The following is a 24338-nucleotide window of genomic DNA, read 5'->3' on the forward strand; positions in this document are numbered from 1 at the left end:
CAATAACACTATGTCAATAACACTTTGCCAATATCTATATTGTATATATCTAATTGTGTATAGATGTCCTCCAAAGCTGGTAGATGAAGGTTGATGATGTGCTGCGCGATCTTAAGAATGAAATTGATTTCCCATTTTTTCCATGTCTGTATCCATACACAATTCAACTGTAAGATCAATTTTAGACTGCAAGTCTGAAGACTGCACCTTGGGACAGGAAACTACCTTCTAATTCTTTGTAAAGTGTCATGCTCTTTATAAAAAATAAAAACAATGTATTTGACAAAGAGGGCTAGACCTCATGAAAGTGCATGGCACAATAAATACGTTCGTCTTTAACTCATTTCTTCCCAGCCCACAGGTGTACACATTTGATCCCTGTTGCATATATGCAACATTGGGCAGAAATGGCTTAAGGTGCCACAGGACATTCTGAACTGTGTCCAAAATGACAACATCTATCAATACAGCTACCACATGCCCAAGAAATTGTGCAGTCGCATTGGTAAATTCTAAAGTAGTTTCATGCTTCCACCTAGGAAACAACCTACACACAGAACATCTTTGAGTTTAGTTTCAACTTTTTAACATGCAATGCTCTAGCACAGGGGTGTCCAAAGTTTTTGGCAGGAGGGCCACATGGTCTCTCTGACACTGTGTCGGGGGCCAGGGAGAAAAAAAGAACTAATTTACATTTAAAATTAGAATAAATTTACATAAGTTTACATAAATGAATATATTAAGGATGGAATTTATATAAATGAATGAAGGTCTTGTAGTAGCTCAAGGCCTATAAAAGACCTTGCACAAAGCAAGGCTGGCCTTTCCTTTGCTGCTGCTACTGCATCACAGATGTGAAACAAGAAGCAGTGGAGGAACCCTCATCCACAGCTCACGTGAGACGTCAAACAGTTGCCCTCGCACTGAGAGCAGTTGTGTCGGGCCAGTGTGGGCGCCGACAAATCTCCAGAGGGCCAGAGGCTCATTGGAGACTGGGGGCTCCCTGAGGGCCGCATTGAGAGGCTTCGAGGGCTGCAAGTGGCCCCAGGGCCGGGGTTTGGGCACCCCTGCTCTAGCTTGAAGTGTAAGTCTATGCTTCTGTAAGCAGAAGATACCTTTCACATGCGTAAGTGCACCTCTGGATCTAACCTGCTGTTATTTTTGCTGCAAGAACTCACCATTGTGAAATCTACCACATTTAGTGGAATGCAGTCTAACGCATAATGTTAAAACAATGACTAGAAAGGATGGATTACGATGAAGCTATTCAGATTATATGGCAATGAATGGCATTTTGTGCAGGGAGGCTAATGATTGTCTGACAAGCCAAACTCACCAGTTTCCAATGCAGAACATGATGATGATGATGATAATAAACAACTTTATTTGTATCCCGCCCTTCTCCCTAAAAGGGACCCAGGGCGGCTCACAACATATAAAAACAGTTTTAAAAGCATGATTTAACAAGATAAAAACATATTAAAAACACATTAACAGAGGCCATAAAAACAGTAGTCAGAATAAAGTCAGAATAAAAACAGCATAAAACAGCAAGTCATAGAGGAATCCAGCCCATAAACAGAAACTAAAAGATGTATAAAAAAGTTAAGAAGGCCATAGAATCAGAATGCTTGTTTAAAGAACAGGGTCTTCAGGCCTCACCGAAAAAACTCGAGAGGGAGCCATTCTCGTCAAGGGGAAGGGAGTTCCACAACGTTGGTGCCACTACTGAGACGGCCCTATTTCTTGCCGCCGCCCCACGAACCTCCTTGGGCGGCGGCACTTGTAAAACGGCCTTCTCTGATGACCTGAGAGGACAAGCCGGATTGTACGGGAGTAGGCGATCTCTAAGATAGCCCGGCCCATAGCAGTATAGGGCTTTAAAGGTCAAAACCAGCACCTTGAATTGGGCCCGGAAACGAATGGGCAGCCAGTGTAGTCCCCGGAGAAGCGGACCGACCGAGTCAAACCGCCTAGCTCCAGTGACCACGTGGGCCACCGCATTCTGCACTAATTGCAGTTTCCGAACCATCTTCAGGGGCAGCCCTACATAAAGCGCGTTACAATCTAACCTCAATGTCTTCACACTTCCCCGCACTTCAGAGGCCAGGGTGTCGAACAGGCATCCCCCAGCACCACCATCTGGAACCGACCCTCCAAGTAGGAGCAGAACCACCGCAAAACAGTGCCTGCAACTCCCAACTCGGCCAATCGGCCCAGAAGGATACCATGGTCGATGGTATCGAAAGCCGCCGAGAGGTCCAGCAGGACCAACAGGGACACACTCCCCCTGTCCAGTTCCCGGCGTAGGTCATCCATCAAGGCGACCAAGGCAGTTTCCGTCCCAAAGCCCAGCCTGAAACCAGATTGAAAAGGATCCAGATAATCTGCTTCATCCAAGACCCTCTGGAGTTGGGCCGCCGCCACCCGCTCAATTCTTAAATTTCCAATTCAATAATTCACCACCATCCAATCCAATTTCCACCACCCGCTCATTATTGAATTTCCAATTCAATAATGGAAATTCTAATAACTATTTCATTATAACATGCTTAATTTTTAAAAAAACAGCAATATGTCTAAATAACATCACGAATCTTCCTTAAGTGCCCAATCGAATAAAAAGATTTCATATTTATTCCAAGATGTTAGCAATAAAGTACATACTATTTGCACAAGAAGTCCATTCCATGGCTTTGAAGTCGCTGTCATGTGCCTCGTCTTCACTGTTCCAAAGGTGCTTTTCCCACCCTCAGTGATTAAACTTTAAGTAAGGCTTCACTGCCATACTTTAGCTGATAGTGGAATTTGATTATTTTTGTATGATTGAATGGCAAGTCCAACATGAAAACTTATTAGCATCTGCATCAATGCATCATTCAGAGCTTGACATTCCCCCTTTCCTTCCTTTCATTGGTTAAAAGATGCCAGACATACTGTAGATACAGAAAGATAGGGGTTTAACTTCCATAAATTAGTTAACCTCATTCACTGCTATTTGGAATACTTCTCAAAATAATCCAGGCTCATAAACAAATTTAAGGCATTCATACTGGTAAGAAAATAACAGCCACTCAAGTTTGCACTGCCTATAAAACTCTCTAGCCTCATGCCTTAATTCTGCACTTCAGAAAAGCACAAAAATTTATGAGAAAGACTAAAGTGTCAATTACTTATGCCACAAGGGCACACTGCAGTCAAGTGCCATGCTCTCAGTGGAAGTACTGTAGGTGAGAACTATCACCCTGAGGACTGCAGAGACAACATTCTTTATTCTCCTGTATTCCTGCCATGATGGTCTCTTCCACCCTTTGCAATCTCACTCTATTTTCATTGCCCACTAAGGGCCCAATCCTATTCAGTCTTCCAGTGCCAGTGTAGCCGCGCCAATGGGGCATGCGCTGCATCCTGTGGTGGGGAGGCAGTCACAGAGGCCTCCTCAAGATAAGGGAATGTTTGTTCCCTTACCTTCGAGTCCCACTGTGGCTGCATCTGTGCTGGAAAGTTGGATAGGATTGGGCTCTAAGGCTCTGCCACTACTCTGCAAATATAAGACAGAAAAAGATACAGATTGTCTGCATCTGCTAACTCTCACAGCCTGCCTCTTACCTAAAGGAAATGTTGATTTCACATCATATATTCATATCATATTTCAAAAAAGATCAAGACAGAGGAACAAACTAGAAAACAGCACACTGTATTCAAAGTTTGCACCCAGCACAAAGCTGTTGTTGAAGGCTCATTCTACCCATGTGGAAAGTCTTTGGCATTCATGCTTCCAATGATAGAAGCTGCACTTCGCACAAACTTACAATAAAATCTCATTAAGACATACAGATATAAAGGGAATGAACCACACTTAATAGTGTCTGAAGTCTCAGCCTAGACCCAGAATTACAAACTATAAAAAGCTTATTCAAACTAATCAACGGTTTTCCTGCCCTACAAGGGAATTGGGAATCAGGAAAGTATTTATGTGGGCACAGAGGGGGGCCGCAATGGTGCTGCAGTTTTCACAACCCTGTCGCAATCAAGGGGCTTGTTTGTTACCTGAGGATAGAGCTGGTCTCTTGCAGGCTCCTGGAGGCTGGCAGCTCCCTCCGATGTCTTCAGTGGCTGAGTAAACAGCCCTTACCTCAGATCAGCAAAGACATCAGGAGATGCAAGCCTCCAGAAGCCTGAAAGAGGCCAGCTCTTCCCCTCAGGTAACGAACAAGCTCCTTGGTAGTGATGAAGCTGCTTGCTGCAGTGCCATTGCTGACATTAAAGCAGGGCTGCTCCCCTTAAGGGAAAATGACTTGTTTCCGGTTCCTGTGGTGGGTCACGGCCCATCACTTTGGGAACTGCTGTTCTACCATATTTTTTTAAAGCTTCATTTTGATCTAAAAAATTACAACAGGGAATTTTCAGTACAAAACAGCTGTGTAATGCCTGCTGCTTCTTTAAATGAATTTCTCACACTTTCAATTGCATTTCCTCCTTCTCTCCCGATTCCTCAGTATCTTAATTTTCCCTAATTTCCATTTTCATATAATTGTTAAAAATCAAATAAGCTTAATACAACGATTAATTAATGTTCAGTGTCAAACTCAGACCAGAGAACTTTTAAATGCATCTTGTGTAACTTTTTTTACACAGAAGACTAATTTTAACAGTGTGAAAATCATAAAAGGAAAGAGGCTACATCTTTCAGTGACAAACAGTAGTTGCTAAATTTGTATTTCTCTTCACCACGAAATGGCACTATGTCAGTATGAGAACACAAGCCCAACCAACTGCATCCACAAATAGTTCTACAGTTCATTCTATATTCAAATTGTTCTTTTGTTGGCAGTTTAAATAAACAAACACAGCACCACCCTAACACACAATCACCCTGACTAGTCCTTCCCTTTAATACAGCTGGAATGCAGCTGGAATAAAGGTAGAAGTGCTTGAGGGTATTGTGCCTTATGCCCCAAATGTGTGTGGGAATGGGGGGGGAGGGGGACAGAACAAGCAAGGAGTCACTCTGTGGTGCAACAGCTTTTCCCTTCAGACCTGCAATAAACTTTCTTTAAAGTTAGAAAACTGAGTACAGCACCTCCATCCCTTCCCCTACTGTTCAACAATTGCTTGGCAGAGCTGCATTGACACTGGAAAGTTGAATAGCAGGAATTGTCCTGCTTCCTGCTAGTCTCCCTCTAGCTGATTGCTGGATGCTGGTTGCCTGGTCTCCTTCTAGCTGGCTGCCTGCATCTCCAGTTAAGCAAGAATGTTCTTTTCTTACAAGTAACACCCATGCTTCCATCAATGCTAAAGAAAAACATAGGTAATGGGTGTGGGGGGAGCAGGAGGATTCCCACAGATCTGCGGATAAATGAAACTGTGATACTGGATCCGCAGATACGGGGGGGGGGGATCGGGACACCTGTATCAGTATTATATTTTTAAAAGACCAAATATATAGATTTGCAGAATGCTAAAGAATTCCGGCACTATTTTGTTTCCACAATAACTTTGTTACTGTAAAACTTCACCTGCACAATTTTCACAGAGGAAACTTAAAAAAGAAGATAAATATGACCAAATGTAAGATACGGTCTGAAACTAATATTTAAAATATTATCTATGAGAAATATTCTAGCTGCTCAAAAAAGCCCAAATACTTGGGACACGTTTTATTAACAGAAACTTTCATAAATAAACTTTAAATAAGTTTTCAGTTACTGCCGACCTCTTTTTCATTTTACAAATAACTATAAGAGCCCTATGTAATATACTATGATGACTAAAATAAAGAAAGCTTCTAAGGCTGCAATCTTCTACACTCCCTTTAGGGGATAAGATAAGTCCCACTGGATTTAATGAGGCTCGCTTCTGAGCACACATGCGTAGGATTGTGTTGTATGCAAGTCAAGGGTCTTTAAAAGACACTCATGTGCTCCCTCAGCTAGTGCTATATTAGCACAATTCAATCTGATAGATCAGTGTTTCTCAAACTGTGAGTCAGGACCCACTAGGTGGGTCGTGAACCAATTTCAGGTGAGTCCCCATTCATTTCAATGTTTTATTTTTAATACATTAGACTTAATGCTACCATGGGATATGACTGCATTTCGGAAAATGTTACAGACCTGTACTTTTAACAAGCTACTTTGTATATTCTTTTAACAATGATAGTAAATGGGACTTACTCCTGGGTAAGTGTGGGTAGGATTTCAGCCTAGAATTGTTAAAAATTTCCTGCTTGATGTTGTCACTTCCAGTCATGACAACACTTCTGATGGGTCTTAACAGACTGTCTTTCTAAAAAGTGGGTCCTGGCACTAAATGTTTGAGAACCACTGTGATAGATAGTTGCTGCCCCCACTACACAGAAATGGATGGGGCTAGCTGCTCTCAGACAGGAAAGTAAAGATTTAAAAAAAACAGCAAGAAACATATGATCCTCTGAATAACACTCCAATAGAGAAAAAAGGGTTTTACAAAAGAAAATCAGCATGCAGTTGGGAAACAAGTAAGGTATCCAAAACACAACCCTGCTAGTTAAGGCCAAATGCCCATCTAGTTCATTACCCTTTTCCCAAAGTGGCACACCAGCTGGATCCTGCAAATGGTATATAGAGACTCGTACCGAATCTGACCGTACACGGGCTAGGGCCCAGTTGAGAGCATATTCTAAGGCGGTGGAGGCAGCTAAAAGGGCGCACCTCTCTGCCACCATTGTATCTGCAGAGAACCGTCCAGCTGAGCTCTTTCATGTGGTCCGTAGCCTTTTACATCTGGCCCCCCCTACTGGTGGGGAGGAGCACACAAAGGCTCGCTGTGACGAGTTCGCAAAACATTTTGCAGAGAAGGCTGATCAGATTCGGCATGACTTGGACGCCGCTATGGGCATGTCTAGTGATGTCCCCGGGGCACCTGTCTATCCTGCTATTTGGGATTCTTTTCAGCTTGTAGAGCCTGAGGCTGTGGACAGGATTCTCTGGAGTGTGAGACCTCCTGCTTGCCCGCTCAACCTGTGCCCAGCATGGCTAATTAGGGCTGCCTGGGAAGGGCTGGCCGAGTGGACGGGGAGGGTGGTGAACTCATCTCTGAGGGACGGGGTGCTCCCGCCTGCCTTGAAGCAGGCGATGGTTCGCCCCCTCCTGAAGAAGCCCTCCCTGGATCCCATTAATTTAAATCACTTTCGGCCGGTCTCGAATATCCCATTCCTGGGCAAGGTGATTGAGCGGGTGGTAGCATCCCAGCTTCAGAGGGTACTGGAGGAAACGGATAATCAGGACCCATTCCAATCTGGCTTCAGGGCGGGGTTCAGGACAGAGACTGCCTTGGTCACCTTGGTGGATGATCTTCGCCGGGGGATGGACAAGGGGAGTGCAACCCTGTTAGTCCTGCTGGACCTCTCGGCGGCTTTTGACACCATCGACCATGGTGTCCCTTTTGGGTCGGCTGGCAGGGTTGGGGCTTGGAGGTACTGTTTTGAAGTGGTTCCGCTCCTTCCTGGCTGACAGATCCCAGAAGATGGTGCTGGGGGACGCCTGTTCAGCACCCCGACCTCTTAGGTTTGGAGTGCCGCAGGGTTCCATCTTATCCCCCATGCTTTTTAACATCTACATGAAGCCGCTGGGAGAGGTCATCCGGGGGTTTGGAGTGGGTTGCCATCAGTATGTTGATGACACCCAGCTTTATCTCTCCTTTCCCCCTGATTCTGAGGAGGCGGTTGGGGTCCTGGATTGCTGTCTGGAGGCGGTTAGGGTCTGGATGTGGGCGAACAAGCTGAAATCAAATCCGGATAAGACAGAGGTGCTCTTGGTTCAGAAATCCACAGCTCGGGTACTGGACTATCGTCCGGCTCTGAATGGGGTTGCACTCCCTCTGAAGGAGCAGGTCCGCAGCTTGGGGGTTCTCCTGGACCCACAGCTGCTCCTGGAGTCCCAGGTGGCGGCGGTGGCCAGGGGAGCCTTCGCTCAGCTTCGGCTGATTTGCCAGCTGCGACCGTACCTGAGCTGCGCGGACCTGGCCACAGTAACCCATGTCCTATTGACATCTAGATTAGATTATTACAATGCGCTCTACGTGGGGCTGCCTTTGAAGACGGTCCGGAAATTACAACTAGTACAGAACGCGGCTGCTCGTGTGGTTGCTGGGGCACGTCGGTTTGACTCTGTCAAGCCACTGCTCCAGCGGCTACACTGGCTGCCGGTTCTGTTCCGGGCCCAATTCAAGGTGCTAGTTTTGACTTTTAAAGCCCTTTATGGCTCGGGTCCGGGGTATTTGAGGGACCGCCTCCTTCCCTACAATCCTGCCCGTGCTCTTAGATCATCTGGGGGGCCCCTTTTGACTGTGCCGCCACTAAGAGATGTGAGAGGGGCAGCGGCCAGGAAGAGGGCCTTCTCGGTGGTGGCCCCCAAACTGTGGAATACCCTCCCCTTAGAATTGAGAACTGCTCCCTCGTTGCTAACATTTTGGCATGGACTGAAGACCTTTTTATTTCAAAAAGCTTTTAATTATTGACAGGCTGGCTGGTGTTCTAGCTTCTTGCTTTTTATACGAGAATCCACCGGGTTTGTTTGTTTTTGATATGGCTGGCAACCTTCAGTCTCGAAAGACTATGGTATAAGCCTACAGCACCCGGTATTCCCAGGCGGTCTCCCATCCAAGTACTAACCAGGCCTGACCCTGCTTAGCTTCTGAGATCAGACAAGATCAGGCATGTGCAGGGTAACAGTTGCTGCTGTTTGTTTTTAGATTTTTAATTATTGTAAATTGTTTTAATGATTGTTTTTAATGTTGTATTTTAAATTGTTTGTAAGCCACCTTGTGTGCCTGTTGGGCAAAAAGGCGGGGTATAAATTAATAAAATAATAATAATAATAATAATACTGCTGCTGAACCTGGAGGCAGCACATTTCCATCGTGGTTAGTAACCAAAGATAGACCAGACCTCCTTGGTTTTGTCCAATCGCCTTTTAAAGCCATCCAACCTCATCATCACACCTTATGGCAATGAATTCCACGATTACATGCTATATAAAATACCACCTCCTTTGGTCCATAGTTAATCTGCCAACCAGTTTCACTGAATGATCCCTGGCAGAATGATCCCTGGCAAGAGAAAGAACTTCACACCATGCATTATTTTATAGGGCTCAGTCGTGCTCCTATTAATCCCTGCCCCCCAGGAAAAAGAAAACCCAAGCATAGCAGCTTTTCTGATAAAGATAGTGCTTCAGCATCCTCAGTGTTTTGGCTCCCCTCTCTTGTATCTTTCCCAGTTCGAAAAAACTCTTCTAGAGATGTGGCAACTAGAGTAGGACACAGGATTCCAAATGTGCTGCAACACACACTTGTATAGCAACATTATAACTTTAGCTTATGTTCTTATTCTTGAACCCTCTCCTAATAAACTCAGGATGGAATAAGCCTTCTCCACAGCTGTTGCACAATGGGTTGGTATTTTCACTGACCACATTGAACGGCCCAATATATCTTTTCTGGTTAATCACCAACAGCTCAGAACCTAAGAGTGTATATGTGAAGCTGTAATATATATTTTTTTAGCCCAAATGTGCATCACTTGGTAATTATTAATGTTGAACTGCAGTGGCCAATGGATGCCCACTCACCCAGTTTGGACAAGGCCACTGAAGCATTTCACAATTGTTTTCATTTTTATCACTCTAAATCAGGGGTGTCAAACTCACTTCATGTAGTGGGCCGAACAGCATTCATGATGCCTGCTGAGGACCAGAAGTGACAACATTAAGCAGATGGTCAGAAATTAGCACTTTGTTCTTACAAAGATTAACTACAAACAACAGAAAAGAAAATGTGCAAATCTTATTCATAATTTCAAGATATGAGAGAGCCCAATTATAATGGGGACCAGATAAATTGCTTCCAGGGCCACTTCTGGCCCATGGGCCTTATGTTTAACACCCCTGATCTATATAACTTGGTGGCATTATCCATAAACTTGGCTATTATTACTGTTTACTCCTAACTCGATAACTTTTCATGATAAAAATGTACCCATAACACCACTGCAGTCTTCTTCCCGAGAGAAACATGTTCATCAAAGTCATGCTTGTTGCAGGTAGAAAGAAAGAAAAGACATCACTGCTTCTCAAGCAACTTGGCAACTCTGGAAAAGTGTAATGTACCCAGCAGACTGGATTAAGGATGGAAATCAATGCACCCTTAAAATGAAGTACTGCTAGCCATAAATTAGTGGACCTCTGATGCTGCCTGGCTATTGGGATACGACTTCCTCAACAGGCAGCCAAACATTACTCAGGGCTGGGAACTTTTGTATTTGGTAAGCACATATTCCATAATGGCTGAACCCACAACGTGTCTTTATAGGGTGACCAGATACAAAGGGGGACAGAGCACCTCTACCTTTACCCATTGTATAGAAGAGAGTTATGCCAGTTCAATATGCAATTCAATACGGAAGGGCTTAAAAAGCTGCACCAAAATCCCTTTTCTATACAATGGTTAAAGGTACAGGCATTCTGTCCTCTGTGACATCTGGTCACCCTCTGAATAGGAGGTGTGACTTCTCAATAGGAGGTGTGACTTCCTGAATAGGACTTCTCAAGTCAGCGCACCTAAGGTAACACTGTTCTCTATTCCTATGATTGCACAGTGCCTGCTTCCACCCAGCTAAGAATGCAATACTATCCACACTTTCCTGGGGGGATAAGCCCATTGACCACAGCAGGACTGACATCTGAGTAGACATGCAGAGGAAGAAGGTGGACATACATAGGGTAAGCAGATACAATGGTGGACAGAGTGCCTCTACCTTTAACCATAGTACAGAAGAGGAACATTTGGCAGGTGCAGCTTTTAAAACCCTTCCATGTTGAGCAGCACCTGCCAACATTCCCTCTTCTACACAGTGGTTAAAGATAGAGGCACTCTGCCCCCCTCATACCAGGCCCCAGTCCCTGCAGCACAGTCTCTCCCAAGCACCAGTAGTGTGTGTGTGTGTGTTGTGTCAATTCCAGGCCTGAGTTTTGCCAAGCAGTGTGTTGCTTCACAACATGGAAAGGTTTAAAAAGCTGCACTTGCCAAAGGTAGAGGCACTGTTCCCCTGCTAACCCTCATACAGGGACTCAGTCCCTGCAGCACAAGCAGCAGTCCCCCAAAGTAGCAGGCAGTGTATGTTGTGCCACTTTCAGTCAGTGAGTGACTGTGTGTTCTGTTATTTCCAGAGAAGGCAGAGTGTGTTCCTGTGTGGTGTCAGATGCAGAGAGAGAGTGAGTGTGTGTTGTGCCACTCCCAGGCAGAGGGAGTGTGTGTGTTGTGCCACTTCCAGGCAGAGAGTGTGTGTGTGTTGTGCCACTTCCAGGTCAGGCAGAGAGAGTGTGTGTGTTGTGTCACTTCCAGGCCAGGCAGAGAGTGTGTGTGTGTTGTGTCACTTCCAGGCCAGGCAGAGAGTGTGTGTGTGTTGTGCCACTTCCAGGCAGACAGTGTGTGTGTGTTGTACCACTTCCAGGCCAGGCAGAGAGTGTGTGTGCCTGTGTGGTGTCACAGGCGGAGAGAGAGTGTGTGTTGTGTCACTTCCAGGCAGAGAATGTGTGTGTGTTGTCACTTCCAGACCAGGCAGAGTGAGTGTGTGTGTTGTGCCACTTCCAGGCAGAGTGTGTGTGTGCCTGTGTGGTGTCACAGGCAGAGAGAGTGTGGGTGCGTGTGTGGTGCCACTTCCAGCTCTGCACCTCCCCGGGGAGCCGTGTGGGGCAGCCCCGGGGACACCCCCTGCGCCAGGCAGGCCCAGAGCGCTGGGGTGAGAGCCCCGCCCCGCCTGCCCCGCCCCCGCGAGGCGCCGAGTAACGGGAAGGAGGCCCGCTACCTGCCGCCCCCGCCGGAGAAGGCCCCGCAGCCTCCCCGCCCGGCCCGGGCCAGCCCCCGCCCCCGCCCCGGGGAGTGCCGAGGAGTGCCGGCGGCGGCCAGGGCTCCCGCTCCTCCGCCCGCCCGCCCAGCTCCGGCCCGCCGGGGCAGCTGCGAGGCCCGGCCCGGCGCCGCCCGCTCACCTCCGGGCGCAGGACGGGGACGCAGCCCGCCTCCTTCTCGCACTCCTCCAGAGGCGCCGCCATCTTGGTGCGAGCGCGCCGCGCTGCATGCCGGGTAGCGCTCGCCTCGTTCCCCCCCCCCCCCGCTGGAGCCACACGCCTGCTCAGGGCCGCCTCGGCAGGCGCGCGCCAGGGGGAGGGACGTGGCTGGCTCGGGGGTCTCCCACACGCGTGTCCGCGTGTCCACATGGCCCCGGCGGCACACACGTGTCTGTGTGTTCACACGACTCCAGTTGCAGACGCGTGTCCACACGACCCCTCAGTGGCACACGCATGCCTTGGTCTGCACACAACCCCAGTGGCACACGTGTGTGTGTGTGTGTGTGCACACAATCCCAGTGGCATGCACGTGTCTGGGTGTTCACACACACAACTGCAGCAGCACATACGTGCCTGGATGTACACACAGACACAGCAGCACACTCGTGTCTCTGTGCACACAACTCTTGCCTGCCTACAAAGGCCTCCATCGACGTCACCCAGTGGCTCCATGCCAATGGGGCATGCGCTGCATCCTGTGGCGGGAGGCAATCCCAGAGGCCTCCCCAAGGCTTGTTCCCTGAGCTCCAGGCTGCATTGCAGCTGCACCCACCCGCCTTCGATTGCAGGGGTGCTGGGAAGTGGGACAGGATTGGGCCCTCAGACGCAGCTTGGGACGCCTGGCAGTGCCGCCCTACCAGTTTCACTGAAAGGGGCTGAAGAGGTTGTGAGAGGAGGGGCTGCTGCAAGAAGCACTTTGTTCTCCCGCAGGAGCCCATTCGCTGCAGATAACCTAAAACAGGCAAACCTGGACTGTGTTCTCAGGATATGGGAATGGGCCAGTTGCCCTGCACAGCAGTGACAGCAGTGCCTTCTGCGGAGGCATCAGCTCAGCGGCCAGCCCAGAGGTGCTCTGAGAAGTGACACCTCGGCAGAAGCAGCACTGCTGAAAGGGTGGCCCATGAGATAACTGGGCTCTTCCAGCACCTTAGCAGTGTCTCCTCTCACCCCACTGACGGCCCAATCCTATCCAACTTTCCAGCACTAGTGCAACCGCAATGCAGCCCCAGGGGAAGGTGACAAATGTTCCCATACTTTGAGGAGGCCTCTTGACTGCACCCCCAGCACAGAAAGCAGTGCATACTACTACTACTACTACTAACTAGGTATTTCTATACCGCCTTTCTGGTCATCGGATTACTCCTCTCACTTTATTCAAGGCGGTTTACAGTTCTTCCACGCAGGCTGAGAATACCCCATTGGCACACAGCAGCACCGGCACTGGAAAATTGGATAGGATTGGGCTCTTAATCTGCCCCTTCACCCATAACGTTCCTTGGCCACGCTGCTGAAAGAGCAGTGTTGGGAGAGCCCTATTATCACCTAGGCTGAATGATAAAGAGTTTCTGAGACGCGTATCCAACCCACATTTGATACCCCTGGTCTTTGCTTCTCCATCACTTGGAGTTCTGGTGATGGGCAACCTTTCTACTCAGAGCACAATACACTTTGAGTTCATTTATCAAATCTCACATCATTTTTCTTTCTCCCATTGCCAATACGCTGAGGGCACAATCCTAACCGCATCTACTCAGAAGTAAGTCCTATTTTGTTCAATGGGGCTTACTCTCAGGGAAGTGTGGTTAGGATTGCAGCCTGAATAAGGTTCCACTTGCAAAACAGGATACCTCAAATCTTTGTTTCTGTCTCTCTAGTTCTAGTTCATCTTTTGCTTTGAGATAACGTTTGCTGCTTCAAATCTCATGTAGGTTTTTTTTTTTTTGTCCACACAGTCTGAAATCTGAATCAAAGTCACTTCAGGAGCCTGCAATTCCTGCAGAATGACAAGATGCCCATTTTTGCTTTCTTTCTCTTACAGAATGTTTTCCACAATTCTTTTGTCAATACAACCCTTTGATTCTTCCTTTGCACACTACTATCACTATAGGTAACCTGCCTTTCACAGGGCAGCCCACCAGTGGGAAGAAATGAGTATTCACTTCTGATGCTTATGGTGGGAGTCATCAAGCAGGATCCAAGTAGAGCCCCCAGATTGACACCAGCCATTATTTCTCAGTAGTGAAAAAGTAATAGCGGCCAGTAATATTGGGCTAGTCACTATTTCTCAGTCTAACCAACCTCACGGGGTGGTTGTGAGGATATAATGGAAGAGGGAGAAGCTTGGGTGCTGCCTTGTCTTATTTGGAGTCCACAGATTCACAGAGGATCTGTTGTTGGCATCCTTCAGTCTCGAAAGACTATGGTGTCACGCTCTGAATGGTGGTTCTGGAACAGAGTGTCCTCTCCAGAGCGCGAAGCCTGGGTAAAGTAGGTATGGAGGATAGGCTGTTACCCATGCAGCAAATCCCCCCTCTCCACGTCGCTGAAATGGTCCAATGGAAAGGCAGAGGCCAATACGGTTGGTTCCAGCGGCGTCGCAGGAGTTGCCAGAACGTGACTGTGTTCAGCCACGAACTGCCTCAGGGACTCCGGCTCCGGATTTTGCCTCGAGGTTGACTCCTGAAGCCTTTTCCATAACTGGATGTAGCCACAAGGCAGTGGAGGTTTGGGATCAGTTTTCCTTCTCTCAGATGAGCTGCCTTCCCAGGCTGACGAGCCCCATCTACCCGGTGACTGTTTAGTCGCCTCTTACGACAAGTACAGCCAAACTGAGGGCCTATTCTTATTCCCAGCACCACAGAGGATAACCCATAGCAAAGCCAGATAAGTCGATGGTGGGGGGTGGGGGACTGATTGGAGTACAGACTGGGATGGGAACAGGATGCAGTGGATCTCAGCGGCAGCAAGATCTGATTTTGGGGCCTGCCACATCCCCTTTGACCTAACAGATGTTACACCAGCAAAATTGCTGGTGTAGATCTGAGTAGGCCCATAGGAGAGCAGGGAGTAGTGAAGGAGGTCAGCTTTCTCGGCATGCCTGGTCCCCAGCTGGCCTGCGACTGCATCAGCATCCTTGCACCATGCAGGCTGGCCAAGAGTTGGGTTGTAATGTTAACAAAATTAAGAATGTTCTTGAAGTTTCCAGTATGAACTTGTTTACATTCTACCAATGTATCTGTAACTCTAAAACACATGAAAAAATGACATTATCATGGCTTTTCACTTAAAAAATAATTTTTTCTAATTACATTGGATTGGGTGTTTTTTTACTCTTTCTATTTTATTTTCCTCTGTATATGTGAAAGAGGACTTTTATGTAATTTGTATTATATCATAATGCTCATAAGCTTAAAATAACCCACATGATCCAACTCTTTGTTATTTAGTACTTATCTCATATTGGATCTAACTGCAAAGTACTGACAAATAGCGCTGCAGAATGTTAAAGCTGTAAATAAGTGTTTGACTAATGAACATGTTTACATTCAATAAATGTATAAATGAGCATGGTGGAAGATGGACAGCAGGTGCCAACAACTACATTTCTCAATGAATTACTGTATATGTGAGGGCCAGTGGTATCACTAGGGGGTGTCAGGGGTGCAGACCACACCCAGTGACATACTCGGAGGGGGTGTGTGTGACATCACTAGTGGCCAAAATTGTGAAATCTTGATATTTTTGAATAATACATCACGTTATATATCATTCAATGAGTAATTTAAAGCGGAATGAAACCAGCATTGAAATGTCTGTATTCTATCAAATGTATTCTAACCAGAAAATAATAATAATAATAATAATAATAATAATAATAATAATAATAATAATAATAATAATAATACAGGTATTTATATACTGCCTTTCTTGGTCGTCAGATTTCTTCTCAGACTTTAATTCAAGGTGGTTTACATAGGCAGGCTATACTAAATCCCAATCAGGATTTTTACAATTGAAGAAGGTTCTGTCTTTCAAGAACTACAACATTTCAGGTGGATCTTTTATGATCTGGTATCACATTCTGGCCTCCATTTTCCTCCCACACAGGCTGACAGCGGTCAAAGAGCAGGTGGAATAACTCAGCATAACTCGGCTAGGCTTGTCAGCTGCTTCAAGATCTCGCTGTTCACGGTGCCAGTGGCCTCGAACTGGTGACCTTCGGATGTTATCTTCAGGCAAACGGAGGCTCTACCCTCTAGACCAGACCAAAAGGAAAACACAACTGCCTTATGTAACAAAAGGGGGATTTTAAAAACTCAAAACTGACCAATGAGACTGATTGTTCTGAGAGCCAATGAGGTGAGCCACTCAATCAAATGATACATACCTATATTTTCACAATTTGGCCAGTAGTGGCGCCACCACCCTGAGGGTGTCACCCAGTCCAGTCCGTACACCCCATCTCCTAGTGACGCCACTAGCAATGGGGGAAAAGTGGAGCCATGGGTGTCTGAATGCTGTGAATAGCCATTGTTTTTTTCTTGGGGGATGGATGGAAAATGTGCAGGATCTTTTATGGCCTTCCCTTCCTCGGTAAGCACCTTCCTTTGATTACCTGTGCAGGCTGCCTCCTCTTTGCAGCCTGGGTTTGCACAGGTTCTTGGTTTTAGAGGCAAGCTGCCTCTGATTGCCAGATGCAGGGGAGGGCACCAGGACGCAGGTTGTGCCTGTTGTCTTGTGTGCTCCATGGGGCATTTGGTGGGCCACTATGAGATACAGGAAGCTGGACTAGATGGGCCTTTGGCCTGATCCAGCGGGGCTCTTCTTATGTTCGTATGTGGAATTGGGATCCCTGGTGGGTAGAATCTGTAAGGTGGGATCTGAATAATGAAGCACAAGTATTCTTTCCTTCCTGTATTTCATAGGGCACAATCCTAACCCCTTATGTCAGTGCTTTCCAGCATGTCCAGCTGACATAAAGGCAATGCTGCTCTGAGGTAAGGGAACAAACATTCCCTTACTTTGACGAGGCCTCCGTGAGTGACACCCAACTGCAGGATGCAGCACATGTCCCATTGGCCCCGCTATGCCAGTGCTGGAAAGCACTGACATAAGGGGTTAGGATTGCATCCTTATTGGTCTTGACTGTTTCTTATTGAAAGTGCTTTCTTTTTGTGCAAAGTGCTCTTCAACCACAGTTCCCACTACCAGAGTTCCCACATGTGCACTAAGTGCTGTGGACATGACAAAGCAAGGCCGCCCTCTGCTGTGCCCTTGGACATATGATGTGTGTGTTTCCTGGTGGGGTCTTTTATATTGTAGATGGTGCTCCAGAGGACTGAAGATGCAACCCTATACATGGGAATAAACCCCATTAAAAACAATATTCTTCTTATGGGGCTTACTTCTGAGTAGGCATGCATAGGCTTCTGCTGTGGAGAAACTTGCTATGAGCTGACAACTGGATTTGTGGATGCCTCTGAATTTGTCATGTGATCTTCCTCCTCCTCCTCCTCTTCCTGCCAGCTGCTCTAGGTAGGATCTAGATTCATATCAATGTGGCAATTTAGAAAAGCAGGAAATTGAGATGCCATTTTTAGCATCACTGGTCAAAGCACCTTAGATTTCCAAGGTTGCATTTGCATCGCCCATTGCTGTCCCAGTTTGGCAGAAAACTGTGACTGAGCTCATACCTTGTGAACAAAACATAGTGTGAAACAACAGGGACCCCTGCTGACCCTCTGACCTAGCCTTTCATTGTTTTTAATTGCAGACATTTATATCCCACCTTTCCATTGCATGCCAAAGGCAGTCCTGCACAAGTCAGTACAAATGTCCCCTTACCCTTAGGAGACTTCCAGCAGCCAAGTATCCTCTGCAGATGCAGCAGAAACCTCAGAGCACCACTGCATTGCCAGGTGGGGATTTAGGTAGGATTGGGCTATAAGCTTCCATTTTTATTCCTTGTTGTTGGCAACCTTCAGTCCCGAGAGACTATGGTATCACGCTCTGAAAGGTGGTTTTGGAACAGCGTCTAGTGTGGCTGAAAAGGCCAATTCGGGAGTGACAATCCCTTCCACAACAGGAGCAAATGCAGTCTGTCCCTGGTCTGTCTCCCTGGCTATGGGCCTTCCTTCTTTGCCTCTTAGCCTCAGGCTGTTGGCCAAGTGTCTCTTCAAACTGGGAAAGGCCATGCTGCACAGCCTGCCTCCAAGCGGGCCGCTCAGAGGCCAGGGTTTCCCACTTGTTGAGGTCCATTCCTAAGGCCTTCAGATCCCTCTTGCAGATTTCCTTGTATCGCAGCTGTGGTCTACCTGTAGGGCGCTTTCCTTGCACGAGTTCTCCATAGAGGAGATCCTTTGGGATCCGGCCATCATCCATTCTCACGACATGACCGAGCCAACGCAGGCGTCTCTGTTTCAGCAGTGAATACATGCTAGGGATTCCAGCACGTTCCAGGACTGTGTTGTTAGGAACTTTGTCCTGCCAGGTGATGCCGAAAATGCATCGGAGGCAGTGCATGTGGAAAGCGTTCAGTTTCCTCTCCTGTTGTGAGTGAAGAGTCCCCGATACCTAATGGCTAATGCCAACAGCATGTGATTTATACGGAAAACATTTGATAATGGTTTAGCACTGAAAACAATGAAGTGTAGGTTCTAATAAGAGGCAATGCAAGAAAGGGGGTGAGTGGGAAATAGACACACAGACACAGAGAAGAACATAAGAAGAGCCCTGCTGTATCCAGCTTCCTCTATCTCACCAGATGCCTCAGGGAGCATGCAAGACAAGAAAAGACCTGCATCCTGTCGCCAGTCCCTTGCACCTGGCACTTTGCGGTAGCCTACATCTAAAACCAGGAGGTTGCACAAACCCATCATGGCTTATAACCTTTGATGGACTTTTCTTCTTGAAATGTGTCCAGTCCTCTTTTAAAGGCATCTAGGCCAGATGCCATCACCACATCCTGTGGCAAGGAGTTCCACAGACTAATTTATTTACAATGGGTAAATAAACCTTTTCTTTTGTTCTAACTCCCTCGACACTCAATTTCAGTGGATGTCCCCTGGTTCTGGTGTTGTGTGAGAGGGAACAGAACATCCCTCTATCCACCCCCTGCATAATTTTGTACATCTCAATCATGTCCTCCTTCAGGCACCTTTTTTTCTAGACTAAAGAGTCCCAAACATTGTAGCTTTTTCTCATAAAGGAGGTAGGTAATCATTTTGGTCACTGCCTTCCGCACACAAAGTTTTGCAGGAACAAAAAGGCAGAAAGTATTTCTGAACTCCCTAAAAATTGCAAATGTTGCTACCCTCCTGCATGAAACATCACCCTGTTTTTGAGGTAGTGGTAATTCTGTGAAGAATCTCTTAAGCCTGGAACATTCAGAATGACATTCCAGATATTTTAAAATGAAAATCTTTTCTCAACTACGCTGATCAGACTCAAATACAAAGCAGGCAGTTCAGTAGAGTTTGTTGCCTTTTGCATATCAATAACCACAGTTCAGTAATACTTTCCCTTGAGAACTGGGCTTACTCTTATGAAGTAAAAAAACCAAAATCTTAATTTAATAGTTAAAAATTACAGTTACTTTAAATGCATCATGTCCTGTACTTTCGGCGAGTCCTTTCAGCGGGGGCTTAGGTGTTGGCATCCTTCAGTCTTGGAAGACTATGGTATCGACTACATATGGAAGACATACTACGTATGGAAGACTACTATGGAAGACTGATTATTACTAATGCACAATAGTGCTGTCATCTATACTTTATGATCGAAAATAAACGTACAGCAATATGACAAGAGTGAAACAGTCATATCCCTTTCTTCATAATTGGAAGAAACTTGTCTTGTGTGCACTCAAGGAAGCATCAACCATTCTGAAAACAAATTTCAAACATATTCCTTGTGCTGTTGTGCTTACTCTGGAAAGATGCTAAACTAGAGGACTCGTTCAAAGAAGATCCTGTGATGCCGGTGGTTGAGGTAGCTTCCTTCCACTGTAGACTGTGCATGTTGAGTGGTCCAAGTATAAGAAGCAGACATCAAAAAGGTGGGCATAGGTAGCCTGGACAGCAAAAAATGTGGGCATCATTTTTGGTCATGCTTATGTTATAAAAATGAGTATCAGAAACTAAGGATTTATTTTCCTCTCTGTGCAGTTTGCATAAACTACATCTGTATTTCTCTTTCTCTGACATTGTCACAACAACCTATGTTTGATTATCTGTCTGCTGCTGCTATTTTAGCTGTTTGAATGTGGTTTTATTATTATGCCATTATAGTGATTTCATGTAATTTTTTTAAATAGTCTTGTGTTTAATGTAAGGTGCCTGCAGGGCCTTCTGGGAAGTCAAACGGCATGATATAAATACAAAAATCAATCGAACAGAGGATATTTCCTGGGGCCCAGTTCCATTCCACTGGATCACAGAGATGATTCACAGTGAAATTCTATACTGTGGTTATGTCTTTTGAGCAGGAATAGGAAACATTACTGAGGCTGCAATCCTAACCACACTTTCCCCATTGAACAAAATAGGACTGACTTCTGAGTAGATCTGGTTAGGATTATGCCCCAAGGCTGCAGTCCTATACACACTTTCCTGGGAGTAAGCCCCATAGACATGAGTAGACATGCCTAGGCTTGTACCCTAACTTCCATTGCTGTGCCAGAACGAGAAGATACTCCAGCACTGATGCAGCAGGGGCACACTGTATCCAGCTTTGGATTTGAGCAGGTGGGAGGTCTCCTTGGGGTAAGGGAGTAGCTATTTAGCTGATGCAGAACCAAGTAGACCTATGTCACACTTGCAGCCATGGGGTTAGGATATGATAGAGGTCTGCTCCGCCATCCCCACCCCTCTCCTGGGCCTGATCCGCCCCTGTTCCACCTTCCCCCGCCCAGAAATACCCTCTCCCTGCCTCCGGAACACACCTTCTCTAGGGTGTGAGAAAACGTTTTAAACAAGGCTTGGTTTCTGCTTTGTTTATTAGATGACGTTCCAGAAGGCCAGTTAGCACATTGTCAGCAAGCAAGTGACCAGTTTTGTTGAAATCTTCAAGCAATGTGTCTGGCTACTTACAACTTGCTCAAACTTGCCTGCAATTTGCTCAAAGCATTAGACATTCAGCAATGGTATGCAATTGCCAGCAGATACTATGATCCAGATTTGTACCTGCTCAGACATCTTTCAGGGCATTCTCTGCTTAGGGTAGACATATATATTACAAGACCTCATGACTGGTTGAAAGGTGGCAATTCTTTCAGATAAATATCACTGAAGGTGTTACCTTCCTTACAAATAGAAGAATCTCCTGATCGTATACAGGTAGGTTACCCTTTATCTGGAAATCCAAAATCCAGACTATTCTGAAATTCAGACATTTTTGCCCAAGTCTTGTCTTCTGTAATGTGAACACTAGAAGGTCTTGTGCTAACTCCCTAGTACAGTGCAGGTACAGGCTGTAAGTCCTATTCTCTGCTCTGTGGTATAGACATTTTTGCAAAATGTCAAAGGGACAAGCAGGCACCCTTATGGGTAACAGCGAAAAGGGCCAGAGGAAGCATTTCTCATTATATTTATGCAGTTCTTCTGAAATCCAGACAAATCCAAAATCCAGAAACCTTCCCGTCCCAAGCAATTCGAATACGAGAAAATCAACCTGTTCAAGGCATAAAAACATAAGAACAGCCCCACTGGATCAGGCCATAGGCCCATCTAGTCCAGCTTCCTGTATCTCACAGCAGCCCAACAAATGCCCCAGGGAGCACACCAGATAACAAGAGACCTCATTCTGGTGCCCTCCCTTGCATCTGGCATTCTGGCATAGCCCATTTCTAAAATCAGGAGGTTGCACATGCACATCATGGCTTGTAACCCGTAATGGATTTTTCCTCCAGAAACTTGTCCAATCCCCTTTTAAAGGCATCCAGGCCAGACGCCATCACCACATCCTGTGGCAAGGAGTTGCACAGACCAACCACTCGCTGAGTAAAGAAGTATTTTCTTTTGTCCTAACTCTCCCAACATTCAATTTTAGTGGATGTCCCCTGGTTCTGGTGTTATGTGAGAGTGTAAAGAGCATCTCCCTATCCACTCTGTCCATCCCCTGCATAATTTTGTATGTCTCAATCATGTCCCCCCTCAGGCGTCTCTTTTCTAGGCTGAAGAGACCCAAACGCCATAGCCTTTCCTCATAAGGAAGGTGCCCCAGCCCAGTAATCATCTTAGTCGCTCTCTTTTGCACCTTTTCCATTTCCACTATGTCTTTTTTGAGATGCGGCGACCAGAACTGGACACAATACTCCAGGTGTGGCCTTACCATCGATTTGTACAACAGCATTATAATAGTAGCTGTTTTGTTCTCAATACCTTTTCTAATGATCCCAAGCATAGAATTGGCCTTCTTCACTGCCGCCGCACATTGGGTTGACACTTTCATCGACCTGTCCACCACCACCCCAAGATCTCTCTCCTGATCTGTCACAGACAGCTCAGAACCCATCAGCCTAAATGTGAAGTTTTGATTTTTTTGCCCCAATATGCATGACTTTACACTTACTGACTTTGAAACGCATCTGCCATTTTGCTGCCCATTCTGCCAGTCTGGAGCGATCCTTTTGGAGCTCCTCACAATCACTTCTGGTCTTCACCACTCGGCAAAGTTTGGTGTTGTCTGCAAACTTTGCCACCTCACTGCTCACCCCTGTCTCCAGGTCATTTATGAAGAGGTTGAAAAGCACCAGTCCCAGGTCAGATCCTTGGGGCACACCGCTTTTCACCTCTCACCAACAAGGCTGGCGTTTATTCTTGGCCATTTAAATGTGTACTTTAATAGCAAGTTTTCAACCATGTCCTCCTGTACACCCATTAGAGTAAATCATTCTGTCATTTGCAAAGGAACCTGGTTGTGATCCATCACAGCTATTGGAGCAGCGTGAGACCCACTTCACACTTGTCATGGTAATTGTGTTTGCTAGACCAACACTTCTCAGTAAATCTATAAAGCGTGAAAGAGTTGGTCCCATTCCTAAAAATATAGCACACATGCATCAGGACTCCCCAGTGTCTGTTCCTGAATGTTTGGAGAGATAACAGAAGGTTCTAAATTGTGTAAGTAAAAATGAAAAACCCGTATATTACTTCCAGCAGGGATAGGCTGTAGCAGCTTTTGGCATCTTAAAGCCTAACAAATTTATTGTGGTGTAAGTTTTTGTGGATGACAGTCCACTTCATCAGGTGCATGGAAGTTTATGCTACAATAAATTTGTTAGATTCCAAGATTCCACAAGACTCATGCTCCTTTTCCTTAAATTATTGCTCCCCAGGAGAGATTCTTTATGGTGTCAGCTGAGCGTTAGAGTGGCTCGCCACCTGCTGGACAGCTGAGCACAGAAATATTTTATCTCAAAGATTCTGCTCTGAAGTGACTGTAGCCTCTTAACATTCATGTTGGAGCATCCTTTAAGGTACCTGAATCCTTTAGAGAAGAGGAACCTTCTAAATCTATTAAACTTTATGTGTTTATAGTATGTACCAAATTTGTATTGGCAACCTTCAGTCTCGAAAGACTATGGTATCGCGCTCTGAAAGGTGGTTCTGGCACAGCGTCTAGTGTGGCTGAAAAGGCCAATCCGGGATTGACAATCCCTTCCACACTGGGAGCAAGTGCAGTCTGTCCCTGGTCTGTCTCCCTGGCTGTGGGCCTTCCTTCTTTGCCTCTTAGCCTCAGACTGCTGGCAAAGTGTCTCTTCAAACTGGGAAAGGCCATGCTGCTAAAATGACAGAGAGAGGATTTTTAATGCTATACAGCAGGAGTCTCCAAACCAAACCCCAGTCTGGGGGCCAGATGTGGCCCATGGTAAACCTCTATCCAGCCCACGGCTTGTCCTTTGAAAGCCTCTGGCCCACTCAACTGAACATGACCAGAACCGTGCTCTGATTGTGTCTGGAGGGTGTTCTGAGGGTCAGAGAGGTTGAATAAATGAGCCCACTCATTCATTTATTCACTCATCTAAGTTCCATCTCTAATTTTTTTATTTAAATTTTGTATTTAAATTATTTTTCTGGCCCTCAACAGCTCACCAGCTGTTTGATGCAGCCCTCTGGCCAAAATGTTTGGAGACCATGACAGCAACTGTTACCTTGCACATGCCCGATCTCGTCTGATCTCGGAAGCTAAGCAGGATCAGGCCTGGTTAGTACTTGGATGGGAGACCGCCTGGGAATACCGGGTGCTGTAGGCTTATACCATAGTCTTTCGAGACTGAAGGTTGCCAACCATAATAGGAACAAAAACTAGTATAAAAAATACGTATGCCAGCTCAGTTAAAAATTACCGAACAAGAATGTTTGTGCTGTCTGAAACTGTCTAAGGCAGAGGTTCTCAAACTTCATGGGAGCTTTACTCCCTCAGTAAGTTCTTGCGGGGAAGGGGCAACGGGGG

General features: G+C 46.3%; 1 protein-coding gene and 2 pseudogenes across 2 annotated transcripts in view; 1 reads left to right on the forward strand and 2 right to left on the reverse strand.

The window, feature by feature from the left end:
• ZDHHC17 (zinc finger DHHC-type palmitoyltransferase 17) overlaps positions 1–12100 on the reverse strand; it is a 63428-nt gene extending 51328 nt beyond the window's left edge. For both annotated transcript variants that reach the window (XM_066633857.1, XM_066633858.1), the window contains exon 1: positions 12027–12100. In XM_066633857.1, coding sequence (XP_066489954.1) covers positions 12027–12089 — 63 coding nt within the window. In that variant the 5' untranslated portion in view covers positions 12090–12100. The remainder of the gene's footprint in view (positions 1–12026) is intronic.
• On the reverse strand, positions 8605–8724 carry LOC136657883 (5S ribosomal RNA; annotated as a pseudogene).
• An 11921-nt stretch (positions 12101–24021) lies between the features above and the next one.
• LOC136657932 (5S ribosomal RNA) lies at positions 24022–24138 on the forward strand (annotated as a pseudogene).
• The last annotated feature ends 200 nt before the right edge of the window (positions 24139–24338 follow it).

The sequence above is a fragment of the Tiliqua scincoides genome, chromosome 7, assembly GCF_035046505.1.
Source record: "Tiliqua scincoides isolate rTilSci1 chromosome 7, rTilSci1.hap2, whole genome shotgun sequence".
Taxonomy (NCBI): Eukaryota; Metazoa; Chordata; class Lepidosauria; order Squamata; family Scincidae; genus Tiliqua; species Tiliqua scincoides.